The sequence below is a fragment of the Rattus norvegicus genome, chromosome 1 (genome assembly GCF_036323735.1).
Source record: "Rattus norvegicus strain BN/NHsdMcwi chromosome 1, GRCr8, whole genome shotgun sequence".
Taxonomy (NCBI): domain Eukaryota; kingdom Metazoa; phylum Chordata; class Mammalia; order Rodentia; family Muridae; genus Rattus; species Rattus norvegicus.
This window is the reverse complement of record NC_086019.1, coordinates 92,816,862-92,832,774: the sequence shown is the minus strand read 5'-3', so window position 1 is coordinate 92,832,774 and position 15,913 is coordinate 92,816,862. Positions and strand designations below refer to the sequence as shown.

Below are 15,913 nucleotides of genomic sequence, written 5' to 3'. Positions count from 1 at the left end.
TAGAAATGAAGTTGCTGTTGTACTGTGAGTTCTTAGATTTGAGTCTGGGTGCAGGCTGCCATAGTAAACTTCTGGTCAGAAACTTGAGTGTGGTTTAGAAAGATAAAACCACCAATATGGATGGGACAGATTGGAGGCAGAGAAACCAGTTTAGAAAACTGCAGCAACTGTTTATACTTTTTTATTCCAAGCCATAATCCATTATTTTTAGCTTTTGCTCCTTCATTCATTTGAAAGATGGTTGTAAGCCATAGCAGTATGTCAGAAGACAATTTATAGGGAGCTGGTGTTTTGCAGAGTATACTGCCCAGAAATCAAATTCAGCTTGTCACACTCAGGAACAAGTGCCTTTTTTTTTTTTTTTAAGATTTATTTATTTATTATAGATGAGTACACTGTAGCTGTCTTCAGACACACCAGAAGAAGGCATCAGATTCCATTACAGATGGTTGTGAGCCACCATGTGGTTGCTGGGATTTGAACTCAGGACCTCTGGAAGAGCAGTCAGTGCTCTTAACCGCTGAGCCATCTCTCCAGCCCCACAAGTGCCTTTCTTTACCCGATGGGCCAACTCACCAGCTCCACTCTACTTTTCTTACTAGCTCATTGAGTCTGAGGCCAATACTGTGAATCAGGTGCTATAATTTCCTCTCGAGTTTTACAGGTATTTTGGGAGAAGGTTTAAGGCGACCCTGAGCTATATAGCAAGAATCTGCCTCCAAAAGCAAACAAAGAAATCAGTATTCAATGACATTTAAGGTGACTTACCTGAAGTCTAACTGGTGAAGAATCTATACCATCTTATGCCAGAGAACAAACCTTTAACTTGAATTCCAGCACCTTCTCCCTTTAGGCAAGAGGTTATTTGATGAGGAGAGGGAAGTATTGATGATGGCCATAGGCAGGTAGCTACAGCAAAGAAACAGGCCTTCATGTTGTAAGAGGACTTCCACATAACTGACTGGACTGGAGGTTACTGCAGGGTTTTGAGGACAGAAGTGATAAAACTAGAACTAGCAAGAATGACTTCAGAAGTGGGAACATGTGCTTGGTCTTAGCTCTGTGAGGGACATGGCCATGGGTAACAAATGGGAAAAGTAGAGAAGACTAGAGATGAGGGAGAAACCATGGGGCTTTGGGTTTCTGATAGTGTCTACTCATGCACCTTATGTTCTTTCTTATTCCCACTGTAGCCATCGTCAGCCAGTGGCAACAGGAGTCCAAAGAGAAGGTGGTGTCCCTCCTGCTGTCCCATCTGCCCCTGCTCCAGCCAGGCAACACAGAGGCCAAGTCTGAGTACATGAGACTGCTGCAGAAAGTGCTGGCCTACTCCATCGAGAGCAATGCCTTCATTGAAGAGAGCCGCCAGCTCCTCTCGTATGCCCTCATCCACCCAGCCACCACGCTGGAGGACCGCAATGCACTAGCCCTCTGGCTGAGCCACCTAGAAGAGCGGCTAGCTAGTGGTTTCCGCACTCGGCCAGAGCCCTCCTACCATTCACGCCAGGGCTCAGATGAATGGGGCGGACCTGCAGAGCTGGCCCCTGGAGAGGCAGGGTCAGGCTGGCAGGACAAGCCACCCCGGGAAAACGGACACGTACCCTTCCACCCATCCAGCTCTGTGCCGCCGGCCATCAACAGTATTGGGAGCAATGCAAACACAGGTAAGGGCCATCTTCCTAGGTGGCCATATCTATTTGAAAATAAACTGAGCTGTCTTCTCTTGCTCTGTGGTCTTGGCAAATCCCATCACACCTCTTGGCCTCAGCTTTATATGAGAGGCAGTGCAGAGATTGTGAACTGACCTTCTTAGAGCTAAATCTGACCTGTGGTTGTGTCTTAGGAACTCACATTTGAGTTTGCTTGTTTAATTTTTTCAGGACGGGGTTTCTCTGTATAGCCCTGGATATCCTGGCACTCACTCTAGTTTGGGCTAGCCTCAAACTCAGAGATCTTCCTGTCTCAGCCTCCTGAGTTCTGGGATTAAAAGCTGTGTACCACTATGCCCAGCTTCCTTTTTAATTTTTATTTTATAAAAAAAAAAAAAAAAAAATGGGTGTTTTTCTTCTAGGTATGCCAGTTTACCGTTTGTTTGGTTGTTGCCCTTACAGGCCTGAAGAGGGTCTCGGATCCCCTGGAACTGGAGTTAATGATACGGACAGTTGTGAGCTGCCATATGGCTGCTGGGAATTGAACCCAGGTCCTCTAATTTCAGAGTAGCCAGTGCTCTTAACCACTGAGCCATCTCTTATGCTCTTGATTTGTTTCTAAATTTATTATACAAAGTTTTAAGAATTGAATTTCTAGCTTCTCTTGAAAAGTCCAGGTATCTGGTGCTTCACAGGCTATATTCCCAGTGACAGCCTGAGAAAAAGCTGCATTGCCATACCTGTCCATGAGGCCCCATGACCCTCTTGGCATTTTATTTAATGTGTGGGTGGATATTTTGCAAACTTGTCTGTACCACTTGCATGCATTGCCCATAGGGGCCAAAAGAGGTTTTAGAATCCCCTGGAACAATAGTGGCAGGTAGGCCAGATGTGTGGTGCACACACTTGGGAGGCAGAGGCAGCCAGATCTCTGTGTTTGAGGCCAGCCTGGTCTACAGAGTGAGTTCCAGGACAGCCAGGGCTACACAGAGAAACCCTGTCTTGAAAAAAAAAAGTGGGGGTCAGGAAGGTGGCAGGTGATTGTGAACTACCATGTGGGTTCTGAACCCAAGTTTTCTGCGAGAGCAACGAGGGCTCTTAACCACTGAGGTATCTGTCTCTCCAGCACTCCCCGTCAACGTTTCTGATACCTGACTGGCTGCTAAGGATTTCTGAGTTCTCTTTAGCTCACTCGGGATTTTTGTCTCTGGTCTTAGGTTCCACCATGAGAAGTATGTCTGTAATTTGATATAGCTGAGCATTAGTGCCAAGGCTCACTGCTGTACTATTACAGATACAGTCTCAGTTAAGCCTCTTAGACCATTAGGTCCATTTCACAGATGAGGACTTAGAACTCAACTGAAACCACATAGTTGAGATATCACATAAAACAAATCGTAGAACTGGCAAGGTTCAGGCCTGAGCAGTCTGAGCCAGAGTCACCTCTGACTAATGTTGTCCTGACCAGCTAAGCCCAGAGGCTGGGTAAAATAGGAGTTGGTATTGAGGTGCCTTTTTGAAATGTTAGCTGAGATGAGCAGTGTAAGACATTGGCTTTTCTAAGTCATAATGAGTAGCATGACTTGATTGAAGGTGAATGCTCAAAATTAGCCATAGGTGGCCTTTCAGCAGGCTGTGGTTAAAGTAGGCCAGGGAAGATAGGGCATTTCCAGGGAACTCTAGCAACCCCAATTACTTTGGATTTGTTTTCTGGTTTTGGAGTACCACACTTCCTATACCAGGTTTGGAGGTTATATTAACAATGGTTGTTATGACTTAGTTCATTCTGGAGCAAAAGAGAAAAGAAAGAGCCATGCCATTTGGCAGGCACAGCATGATTAAAAGGCATGATGGTGTCCAGTAAGGGTCAGTGTGCAGGCCTATATATTCTGTGAGTGATGGATCATATTAGTGCATGCTAGGCTTAACTTGCACCCAATGAGGACTTCATACAGACAAAGAGACAGTCTCCTATCCAAGAGCACCGATTTTAGAGTTAGTAGAGTTAAGATTTGAACTCACATCTTAGGGGTACAATTTGGGGCTTTGAAGGATAAAATGAAACATTTGGACATCAGACAGTTGCAGGAAGCAGGAAACAATTAAAATATTTTTGAGTGGGAAGCAAAGATTGGCCTGGGAGGGCAGGCAGGGTGAGTTTGGGTGTACTGCCAAGGACAGACCAGGATTTCTTGGAGAGTACAAGGCCGTGGATCTGCAGCCGACATTCCTGTTTTTATAATCCTCAGGCAGTGGCCAGCCTCCACCCCAGGTTCCTCAGGAACTGCATGGTCATTCTAGTCGGGGTAATTTCCTGCCCTCTCAGACTCACCAGCCCACTTCTTGGCTAAAAAGGGAGAACGGAGGTATCCAAGCACACGAAGATAGGCACAAAGGCCTGTATTGATGGTTTTCCAGCCTTGGGGCCCAGAGTGCCATCTTCTTCCAAGAGGGGCAGAAGCCAGAGTCCACAGTGTCCAGAAACTTGGAAGGAACCTTGAGTAGAGAACTCAGTAGGATCCTGGGTAATAGTAGAGCCCGACCCTAGCAGTGTGCAGGGCGTCAGTCAGAATCCTCTCTCTTGGATAACACTCTGGCTAGGAGCTTTAATATAGTCACAGATAGTAATGGGATGTGCTTTGGGACCTGTACTAGGGTGGCCTCCTGGCTAGGGTGTCACTGAACACTGACAGGGGACCTCAGCCTCACCATCAGAACAAGGCCTGTACTCTTTCTCTTCCTCCTCTCTCTTCCCTGTGGGAACTGGGGCAACGGAGTTCAGCTTCCTGGGCCTTGTCCTCAACCTAACCAGGCTTTTTGGCTTTCTCTTTTTCTCTCTAGGCTGCCACGGGAACTTCTGGATTCCCTGTGTTGAGCTCACAGGCCCTCTTAGCGCTCATTTGTTCTTTATGAAACACAGTTGGAAGGTTTCTGTGTGATGTATACTGCCCTGAGCCTGAGGTGCAAAAATGATTAGGCCATGTTGCTGTCCTTCATAAACCCACAAACCAGTACAAGAGACTGGTTAGCACAGAGAGGAACGAGTGCCTGGCTTTCAGGGGCCATAAGGAGGTGCTTGAATATGATGCAGAGGCAGAAGCAGTCTCTGGAAAGGAATGTTGAAGCAGTGATAGGACGGGGGAAAAGGCCGCAGCAAGGTCTGGGTGTTTACTGCCTTACCTAGAGAACCAACTTGGAGCCCTTTGCTTACCCCAGAAATGGAATAGACAGACTGTGAACTGGGGAAGAGGGTATTGACTTCACCATGAGTTACAGGCCTCTTAGGTGGTCAGTTTGGATTCAGTCCAGGAAAAAATGGACACATGAATCCTAGTCACAGATGTTAAAGAAGCAGTTCATTTGCTAGGAATGATGGTGTATACCTATCCCAACACTTGGGAGGCTAAAGCAGGAGATCATGAGTTTGAGGTCAACCTGGGCTATATAGTGAGTGCCAGGACACCATACCATAGCAGTACCCTGCCTCAAGATCTTTCTTCCCCCCAAAAGTAACAAGGGACTCAACGCACTTCGTTGGCTTATTTGTAAGTACTAAGGAAGCAACTTCCTGGGCCATCCCCCTGTGATTGCTGAAAACATGATAATGTAGTATGTAGGTCTCTGCTTCACAGCAGAGCAAAGAGGTTTAGTTAAATAAGCACGAGCATCTAGCTTGTGATTGGTGTTAAAAGAAAGATGGGGAATAACTGGAATGGTGGAGTAAAGGGCATTGACAAGGTAGAAGACCTAATGTACGCCTTGGAGGTAACAGTTAACTGAGGCTTGAGACTGCCAACCACTAAGATTGGTGAGTTGAGAATATGGGACTGGGTTCAGAGGTAGAGTATTTGTCTAGTATACAGGAGATCCTGGGTTCTTTCTGTCTTCACTACCATAGAAAAAGAGACAAGAAGAAGGTAAAGAAATACAGTGTTTGGGCTAGAGAGATGTCTCAATGGTTAAGAGCACCGACTGCTCTTCCAGAGGTTCAGTTCAATTCCCAGCAACCACCTGGTGGCTCATAGCCATCTGTAATGGGATCTGATGCCCTCTTCTGGTGTGTCTGAGACAGCGACAGTGTACTCATATATAATAAATAAATAAGTCTTGTTAAAAAAGAAAGCAACAAAGAAGTATAGTGTAGGGGTTGGGGAATTTAGCTCAGTGGTAGAGCGCTTGCCTAGGAAGCGCAAGGCCCTGGGTTCGGTCCCCAGCTCCGAAAAAAAAACAAAAAAAAAAAGAAGAAGTATAGTGTAGTGATATGTAAAGTGAAGCCTTTGTGTCTGGCTTTGAGTGAAACGTTTCAGCAAAGCCTTTACTATGTTTGGGTTAATGAGTAGAGGCTGAGAAGTTGTTTTGAGACTTAACCTTGAAGAGATGTCTCCCTGAAAAGTCTGCATTTGGTATTACAATGAGAACTTGCAGCTATGCAAACCTTGATCCTAAGATACTCCTGGCAAACTTGGAATTCTTACTTTTGATTATGGATAGCCATAATCAAAGATTTGTGTAGTTTGTCTGCTTGGGCAGCAAGGGCAAGATAACTTTGGTAGTTGGAACCTTTCCCAGCCCCAATTAGTTTTGTGTAATGATTGAGTAGAAGTAACCGGAGTAAGCTAGTCAGGATGTCAGTCTTTTCCAAGAAGACTAAATGCCTCTGTTCCTTCAGAAAATGAAGACTTAGCATCTTGGTGAACTTCTCTCTCTACTGTGGCACCTATGATCAGCATCAGCCATTAATAGAGCAGGTGCCAAAGTCCTTTGGTGTAAACTTGAGTGAACCAGGAGCAAGCATTTGGTGTTCAGAGCCAGGGTGGTCGCATATATCTTTAATCTCAGCCTTTAAAAGACAGAAGCACAAGAATGCTTTGAGAGAACATCTCAAAAGAGGAGTGGGTTGGTTCCAGAGAAATGAGGATTAGAATGGTCTTGAACCAAGGACTGGTCTGAAGGAGATGAGAGATCAGAGTTAACTAGGGGCCAGGGCTATCAGGTGTATAGAAGAGTTTGGATTTTTTTATCATTGTGAAGGAAGCCACCAGGATCTAAAAACAGACGGAATTTGCACATTTGAAAGTGTTGTTTAGTTAAATGTGGTGGCACATGCCTGTAATTACAGAACACAAAGTGAACCAGTGTCAAAAAGCCCCGCCTCTAAAAGCCATCAGCACGGCTGCTGTAAGGCAAAGAGGCTGTAAGTGGCAGGAATGAAGGGAAGACTAGTTAGGCATGAAAAGAATTCCAGCCACAGCTGCTGGGGCTTGGATGAGTATGAATACAGGAGTGGGGCAAGTCCATGGACCCCTGGCATCATGCTTGGAAGCTGGGTGTTTGGGTGGGAGGCTGAACAATATCTGTAGACAGTTCCCCTTGAAGTCCCTTGGCTCCTTCCTTCCCTTTCAAGGATTATAAGGATTGATCAGGCCATGGTCTTTTTTTATGCTCAGATCTTTCAACTTGACCTCTTGCTTTTCCTTCTCTGGCCAGGTCTCCCCTGCCAAATCCACCCTAGCCCACTGAAGCGCTCCATGTCACTCATCCCCACGAGCCCTCAGGCCCCTGGTGAGTGGCCGAGTCCAGAGGAGCTTGGGGCCCGGGCTGCTTTCACCACGCCCGACCACGCACCCCTCTCACCGCAGAGCAGTGTGGCTTCCTCTGGCAGTGAGCAGACGGAGGAGCAGGGCTCCAGCCGGAACACGTTCCAGGAGGATGGCAGCGGGATGAAAGGTGCTTCTGAGGACAGTGCCAGAAACCCTTCTCCGGGGCTTGGGCTGGGCCAGAAGGACAGAAAATTGCCTGTAGCTGCTACCTCAGGGAGGGGACAGGTTTGAAGGTAATAGATAACCCTCACAGCCAGCCAGAGCTCAGATAATTGACAGATGAGATAAAGCATGGAGCCCATCCTGGCCACTCAGTAGATCAGGCATCATCTAAAAAGCAGATTCTGGCTCCAACCCACGGTAGTTTAGGTAGTCCAAAGGTACTGGTGGCTTATACCTGACTTCTGCCCACAACCCCCCTCTGGTCACCGCTCTCCATCTCCTGACCTACCTTCCCTCCTTTTCCACAGATGTACCCTCGTGGCTCAAGAGCCTCCGCTTGCACAAGTATGCTGCTCTGTTTTCACAGATGAGCTATGAAGAGATGATGACCCTAACTGAGCAGCACCTAGAGTCGCAGGTAAATCTAAAAGACCACTGGGCAGGTGTTGGACCAGCGCAAATGGGTGCTGTTCCTGTCATCAAGCCTCTTCTGTTCCTGGTCTCTGTTGGGTTACCCTATGTACCATAACTGTTTTCAGCTTCCTGTCTCCTTCTGTCTTCATCATAGAATGTCACCAAAGGTGCCCGGCACAAGATAGCCCTGAGCATCCAGAAGCTGCGTGAGAGACAGAGCGTCCTCAAGTCCCTAGAGAAGGTGAGGACCTGGTATCCTCATCTCCAGGACCCCGTGGTATGGACAAGTATCAGTCTTGCTAGTAGCTACAATCTGACCTATGGCCCCAGCCATGGACATCTGGATTCTAGAGACCTTGAACAAGTTGTCATTAAAGGGCTCACTTGCTGCTGCCTGAGAGGCTCCCTCCCACCCTCTCTCCCTGTTTTCCCTCCCTGTCCTGGTCTGTGATCCCAGAATGTCTCCATCTTTTACCAGTAGACCTGAGTGGGTGAGTTTGTGGATGAGTTGCAGGTGTGTAAGGAATGTCTTCATTGACTTTCTTCTCCACTCAGTCCTGAGTCTGCTTCCATTTATCTTTCTTCTCTTTTCCTTGCTTCCTCCTTTGGGTTTTTCCTTCTCTTTAAATGTCTTAGACACTCTGCTTCTACCCTGGAGGGAAAAGGGAGTCTTCTCTGGCTGATGAGCCAGAGCTGCTCTTCTGCCCTCTGTGCTAGAACCTTGCATACCATGTAGGCTTCTCTGAGCCTCATCACCTTGGGATCTGTGCCTGACCTAGCTCCGTCCTCCCTTGTAGGATGTGCTGGAAGGTGGCAATCTGCGGAATGCTCTGCAGGAACTGCAGCAGATCATCATCACTCCTATCAAGGCCTACAGTGTCCTTCAGGCTACCCCTACTGCCAAGGATGGGGGTCGGGGGGAGCCGCTGCTGCCAGGTGCTGAGCCTCCCCTCACCCACCCTGGATCAGACAAGGGCACTGAGGCCAAGGACCCTCCAGCTGCAGAGAACTATCCTCCTCCACCAGCTCCAGCCCCCTCTGATAGCAGTGAGCCAGCCCCAGCTCCCGTCGCCGACGGAGACATCCCCAGCCAGTTTACACGGGTGATGGGCAAAGGTAAGAGCAGCCAGTGTCTAGCCCAGAATCCTGAGGCAGAACATGAGGTAAAACCAAGCACCAGGGATCAAGTCCAAATTGGAGAAGGGGAGCAGTGCTTCTTTTCTTTTTTTCTTTTTTTTTTTCGGAGCTGGGGACCGAACCCAGGGCCTTGCACTTGCTAGGCAAGCGCTCTGCCACTGAGCTAAATCCCCAACCCCGGGAGCAGTGCTTCTTATTAAAAACCCTAGAGGTGAACCTTGGGAGTAGGTGAGACGTGTAGTGTGACTAGGTCTCTTCCAACAGGCCTGTCTGAGCCGATGGTATTAGTCGTTGCCCTCTAAGCCAAGGAGTTGTGACTCATCTAGCCCACATTTCTTGTCCCTCTGTACCCACCAGGTAGTACTGGGAAGGCTGCAATGTGGCAGAGGGTATGTTGGAACTAAGCTCTGTCCTTTCCCATGTTCCTCAGTATGCACCCAGCTGCTGGTGTCCCGACCAGACGAGGAGAACATCACCAGTTACCTCCAGCTCATCGAAAAGTGCCTGACTCATGAGGTAGGAACTTTGCTAGGGCTCCGAAGAGAGAAAGAGGCTATTCCACCCCACTCAGAGCTCACCCGATGCACCAGGGCCCAGGTTCCAGCCCATTCTCTCCAGCATTGCCATCAAACGCTTCTTAGCTTTTGTACACACCCTGTGGGGAGTGGCCATCTCCTACCTGCTCATCCCTGCTCTTAGTGCCAATATTTGTTCAAGTTTCCCAACTCAAAAAACCACTCCTACTGGCTCAGGGTTTCTTGCCTCTTGCTCTTCTTGATCACAGGGAAAGATGACTATACTCAGTTACCGCTGTGTGCCTGTCTCTCCCAGGCACCCACCTATAAGTGTGGTCCTCGGTGTCCAGCATCTTCCTTTCCCCCTTTCCAGGCTTTCACAGAGACACAGAAGAAGCGGCTGCTGTCCTGGAAGCAGCAAGTGCTGAAACTCCTCCGGACATTCCCACGCAAAGCTGCTCTGGACATGCAGAGCTACCGGCAGCAGAAGGGGTAAGTGGGCGGCTCCCTAGGCAGACGGGGTTGGCATGTGGATACCTAAAAGGGTGACTGCGTGTTCATGGAAAGAGAGCTGGACTTGTAGAGAGGCACTGCCATTTGATTACCCTTCAGAAGAATTTAAGGGATGGGGCCCTGAAGAGGGATAACAGGCTTTCAGTCCAGAGAGGCTTCTTTAGGGAAAATGTACCATGGCCATTGGCAGCCACACTGGGACTTTGGAGGGAGAGAAGAAGGAGCTTTTGCTTTTGAATCTGGAGAACAAAATGGGGTTCTGGCTGTAACAGATTTTCAGGGAGGTGGGCAGCTTTATGCTACATGCTCTAGCTTACATGCCTTAGGGCATAGAAGTAGGTAGAACCATGAAATTGCTCTGCAGCTGTTAGAGGGAGGGCCTGCAAGGTCGAGACACAATACTTTGAGCACTTATGTGTGTGAGTACACCCATGCCATGGTGCACATGTGAAGGTCAAAGGACAATTTTTAGGAGTCAGTTTTCTCCTTATCCCATCTGGGTTCTAGGGGTCCAACTCAGGTCGTCAGTCTTGATGGCAAGCACCTTTACTTTCTGTTGAGCCACCGTATGCTTTTCTATCAGCTCTCTGTCCCAGAGAGAAAGATACAAGGAGTGTTGCCTGACTTGTGGAATAGAGAGCAAAGAAAGTCAGCTAGCGAGTCTGATCCAACCATTAACAGTCCAAGTGTGCAAGGGCTGGGGCATCATGTATCGAGAACTTGTCTACCGTGCATAAGGCCCTGGCTTCTGTCCCCAGCACCACATGGAAGCTGAGGTGACAAAAACCCAGCATGTCTGTCAAGTAAACTGTGCTGCTGTACCTTTGTCTCCTTACCTGTATACAGAAGGCTCTGAGGTCCCTTCTCACACCAGATTACACATTTCTTCACTGAAAAGTGACATTTGAAGAACTGTTTTGAAGGGTACAAGGAGACCTCACTGTACTCCCCCTCTCTACCTTGAGTCAGGAGGAAACAAATGCAGAATACAAGGACATGGTCAAGGGATCTTTGCTCAGAACAGATTGCTGTTTTGTCCTACCCACTGGAGTTGTGGGAAGGACAGGAGATACAGACCTGCCTAAGCTAATAACCTGTGCTCTGCTCTCTGACAGCTGGGCATTTGGCTCCAACTCGCTCCCCATAGCTGGCTCTGTGGGGATGGGTGTGGCCCGGCGGACCCAGCGGCAGTTCCCAATGCCTCCTCGGGCATTACCACCTGGCAGGATGGGCCTCCTGAGCCCTTCTGGCATTGGGGGTGTCTCTCCTCGACATGCCCTAACCAGCCCCAGTCTTGGGGGTCAGGGCCGACAGGTGAGCTGGCTGCTGTCCCGGTCCAGGTGCTTCTGGGGTTGAGGTGGCAGTACCTTGGGATGTATGTTTGGGCCTGGGCCTCTCCTATTCACCCTGACACTTTCTCCCCCTGTCCTGTGTAGAACCTGTGGTTTGCCAATCCTGGAGGCAGCAACAGCATGCCCAGCCAGAGCCGCAGCTCTGTGCAGCGCACCCACTCGCTCCCAGTTCACTCGTCACCCCAGGCTATTCTCATGTTCCCTCCAGGTGAGGTGCCTTGCCTCTGTCATTCAGCCTGGCCAACATCCTTAGTTGACTTTTGTCTGCTCTCCTGGATATCACATCCACTCTCCCCTCTGGATTTGCAGCAAGTCTCTCCAGGCTACTATCACGAGAGAGAGAGAGAGAGAGAGAGAGAGAGAGAGAGAGAGAGAGAGAGAGAGAGAGAGAGAGAGAGGGAGAGGGAGAGGGAGAGGGAGAGGGAGGGGGAGGGGGAGGGGGAGGGAGGGAGGAGAGAGAGAGATGCATCTCCCTGCATCTTTAGAGAGGCATTTTCCTTGTATGTCTAATCAGGGCTTTCTCCCCTTCACTAATATCTTAGCTCCCCTCTGTTTACATGTCTTTCCTTCCCTATGCCATGATCTCAAGTGTGGTATTGATCTGCACTATCTCTTTATAGGCTCACTTAAAACTTAGAAGGGTTTAAAATCTGAGGGGTCAGTGAAGGTTTTGTGGAAGAGTTGTAACCTGTCAGCACACCTGTGTTCCGTCAGAGGCTGGTGACCACTGAAACCAATGACAACACCTCTTAATGAGGTTTTGTGGTGAAAGGGTGGTAGAAGTGGCTCACTCCCCTCTGCTCACATCACCCTGAAGGCCAGAGGTCAGGAGGGTTGAGAGATCAAAGAATATGCCAGCTCTGGGTCCCTGCTTGACTGGACAAGGTAGAGTGTTGTACTCCTGCATGCTTGGACTAGGCATGACATACATCTGTGACAAGAAGCTGGCTTCAGTGAGCTGCTCTGAACAGACCTTAGATTTGGAGGTGACATAAATTCTTGCAGCCAGAAACTTCGTAGCCAAGTGGAGTTAATGAATTGATGAAATACTCCAGGCCTCCATGGGTGGTCCCAGAGATCTCCTGTCTGTTCATCTTAGGGTGGGGCTTAGTGCACTATAAGGAGATAGATAGATAGATAGATAGATAGATAGATAGATAGATAGATAGATAGATAGATAGATAGATAGATAGATAGATAGAAAATGGTGTTGAGTGAATGGGTGTGCCAGAGGTGCAAAAGGTGAGAACTGTTCTAACCAGTGTGCCAGTCCATTAGGCAGCCTTCCTACACTTGTTGGATGGAGCCCTCCCTGATACTCATGAGAAAGGTGCTCAAATGTTCTCACCTCACCAGTTACCCCTTAGCTATAGTGTTCAAGTTCAAAGCTTGTTTTTGAGAGAAATGGGTCTCCCTGGGACCTAACCTCAAGGTTAGGGTGACTGGGATGAAAAATGAGGCTTGAGATAGGAGCTAGACCCTAGGAGTACAGCTCAAAAGCTCAGATGTCCTGAGGTGAGTCAAACACCTAGCAGTGCAGTACCTGAGTTCTCAAAGTGCAGGTGCTAAAGCAGAGATCTTTGGGAAGTACTTTGAGGACAGGCTCTATAGCTGCTGTCCTGTTTTGTGCCACCTGTTCAGCCTGCTTGGATTGCTTCCTGTCTGCGGGAACAAGTCCAAGTAGGCACAGCAAGGGCTTTAGCAAGGGCTTTAGCTTAGCTTTTCCACCAAGTATAGAGGGTGGACCATCAATCAGCAAGAAGCTTCCCAGTGTCTGCCCAGATTGCCCAAGGCAACTTGGAGTCCCTATTCAAAATAGTCAAAGCCTATGTGTGGCCTCCAAGAACACTCCCTGGGCTTCACATCACTTCCTCTCTCTGAAAAGTCTGGCCTTTTCTGCATTGCCCAACCCCTACCCTACTTTGTCTGTCTCCCTGTCTGCATTGTGACATCCCTAGGCCTGCCTTTGTCTCTTCTCAACTATATCGTCCACCCCTTTTGTGCATGCTTTCTGAGCTCCTTATCTCTTGGCTCCAAACCCACGCCAGCAATATCTTGGCTCCCAGCCCTTCCCTCTTTCCATTCTGGTTGGCCTTCCCCTCACCACCACCATTCTCTTCTCTCCCACTCAGACTGCCCGGTACCTGGGCCTGACCTGGAGATCAATCCTACCCTGGAGTCTCTGTGTCTGAGCATGACAGAACACGCCTTGGGTGGTGAGCATTTCCTCTTCCCCTGACCTAGCTCCCACCTACCCAACATCTCCAGCTCTGAACCCAGCAACTTGGAGACATCCTGAGGGTCCCAAGGGGAGGTCAGACTCCAGGGAGGGCCTGCCTGGGATGACATGCTATGTGAGTGCCTTTGCTCAGGCCTCTCACCAGCTCCTGACCTTCCTCCCTTCCTCCCTTTCTTACCACAGATGGGACAGACAAAACCTCCACCATCTGACGGGACCCACAGCCCAGCGCACCCATAGGCTCCCTGGGCGGCGGGCGGGGCCATCCCCCAACAGGCTTCTCCTCGGCAGCGAGAGGGTGGGCTGGCGCAGCTATACATTCTGATATTTTTCTACTCATCCTCTTAACTTTTGTTTAACATTGGCACACGCCTTGCTCACTCCCAGGCCCATTGAGGGATCTCAGCTGAGGCCAGGGACAGAGAAGGCAGCCAGAGGCAAGGACTAGCCAGACTGCCTGCCCCTTCCCTCCTAAATCCCCTACTGGCCCCCTCCTACCCCTGCCTCCTTCAGACTGCTGACACCTGTCCTTCCCCAAGAGAGCAGACTTCCTCAGAGACAAACTGACAGCCACCTTGTGCAGCCTGCCCTTCAGACACATGACAGTGGGGGAATGAGCAGTGTGGAGCCCATCTCCCTTACCCCCAACCCTTCATCATTCCTACCATTTCCCAGGACAGGCACCACCTTCCTCTTTTTTTTTTTTTTTTTTTTTCTTGCCCTGTTTATCAGAGGTTCTCTACAATTAATTTCTTAGGCCTATTTAAGATACATATTTATATAGTTCTTAACGGTTTTTCTCTGATCATTCCCTGTCATTTTTAGAATCCCCAGGCCTCTCTCTGAGCCAGGACAGTGGCAGGGGGAGCCTGAACTTTATGAGGAGAGGGCAGAGCCCCCTCTTGCAGACCCCCTGCCCTTCCCCATCCCAGCCCCGGCTCCCAGATGCAGAGGTTGAAGGTGGGCAGCCCCAGGCCCACAGTGAGGTCAGGAAGTCTGTTGCCTTAATGTCCCTTTCCCCCACCAACATAACCCTTCTCTGTTCCCCAGGTCTATTGGCAAGACTTGTGGGTAGGAACCAGGGAAGGAGGGTTGTTGGGTTTTTGTTTCCTTGCCTACCCTCTCTTTCTGTCAGCCTTTCCTACCCCCATTATGTCATGACCTCATGTAAGTGGAACACTATTATCATAACCCAGAGGTGCAGCCCAGCCTGAGTCACATAAACCCTCTACTCCCTGTTCTTGATGAGGGCTGGTGCTGGGGCCCAGGTGGAGGGAGGGAATTAGGGATTCAGGCTGTGGGGAAGCCAGGGTCCCCTATTCCAAACTCCTCTTTCCCCCTCAACCTATACCCTCATTGGGACATTCTCAAGCTTTTCACACGAAAAGGAAAAAAATGTTATTTTTAGATACATTTTATGAATAACTTTTGTTATGAATATGGCTGGTAACCATTGTGTATGTTATTAAAGATACAAAATGTTGGGAAAAAAACAAAACCAAAAAAAAAAAAAAAAAGGAAAAAAGGAAAAAAAGAAAGCCTTCCCTGCACTATCAGCCCATCCCCCCAGACCTTGCCCCTGCCTCCTGGGCTGTGGACCTCCCCTGCTTTGAGCCCAGGGAGGGAGAAGAAGCCAGGGGGTAGTGTGGCCCTGGGGACCTGCCTGTGGTCCCCACCACCTCTCCCAGTGCCGGGCTGGGCGGGGTGTCAGGTGTATTTATGTACCTCTTGCACACTCATCAACCTATGCAAGTCCCCACCCCGGCCCTCCAGGTTTCTGTGCCTTTGCTCATTCCCCCTCTTGACTCCTAGGCTTCTCCGGCCCCTCCCACTAACAGTGGGAAGTGGGGTGAAAGGCCACCTGTTTGGAATAAGCAGGGTGTCCCTCTCATGGGACCCTCACCTCCACAAGCCGGTCTAGTCTTGTCTTGTTCACTTCCCATCAGGGTTACTGACTCTGCCTGGCACTGGAAGGTGATGAGGGATATCCTCCCCAAGAGGGAGGTGAGAGCTTCCCACCCACCTGACAGCAGAGTGCAGGACGCAGGCGGCCCTACTCTGACAGGCAGGACCCTGACCCTCCCACCCTCCATCCCCCTCTGTGGTTTCACCCTACCCTGCCCACTTCTGTCCCCAGCCCCACTGGCAGAATCAGCTTTGAGTAACTGTACATTTTTCTCGCTGTTGGAGAAGACTTATTTGTTGGAGTTTCAATTGTTAATGGTCTGGGCTTATTTTGGAAAACAAAAAAACAAAAACAAAAAACAAAAAAGACTCTAATTTCTCATTTATGATGCACTTCCTGGGAAATCCAATGGGGACTTGATTTTGT

General features: G+C 49.2%; 1 protein-coding gene across 4 annotated transcripts in view; it reads left to right on the top strand.

The window, feature by feature from the left end:
* Window positions 1-15,820, top strand: part of Samd4b (sterile alpha motif domain containing 4B) — a 38,289-nt gene extending 22,469 nt beyond the window's left edge. For 3 of the 4 annotated variants that reach the window (XM_063261540.1, XM_008759143.4, XM_063261538.1), the window contains 11 exons: window positions 1,194-1,664; window positions 7,137-7,376; window positions 7,720-7,829; window positions 7,980-8,066; window positions 8,623-8,941; window positions 9,393-9,478; window positions 9,851-9,969; window positions 11,106-11,304; window positions 11,427-11,550; window positions 13,475-13,558; window positions 13,765-15,119. In XM_063261540.1, coding sequence (XP_063117610.1) covers window positions 1,301-1,664; window positions 7,137-7,376; window positions 7,720-7,829; window positions 7,980-8,066; window positions 8,623-8,941; window positions 9,393-9,478; window positions 9,851-9,969; window positions 11,106-11,304; window positions 11,427-11,550; window positions 13,475-13,558; window positions 13,765-13,793 — 1,761 coding nt within the window. In that variant the 5' untranslated portion in view covers window positions 1,194-1,300 and the 3' untranslated portion in view covers window positions 13,794-15,119. Of the gene's footprint in view, window positions 1-1,193; window positions 1,665-7,136; window positions 7,377-7,719; window positions 7,830-7,979; window positions 8,067-8,622; window positions 8,942-9,392; window positions 9,479-9,850; window positions 9,970-11,105; window positions 11,305-11,426; window positions 11,551-13,474; window positions 13,559-13,764 lie in introns of all 4 variants that reach the window. The other variant, NM_001107498.1, reaches the window with a different exon arrangement.
* Window positions 15,821-15,913: the final 93 nt, after the last annotated feature.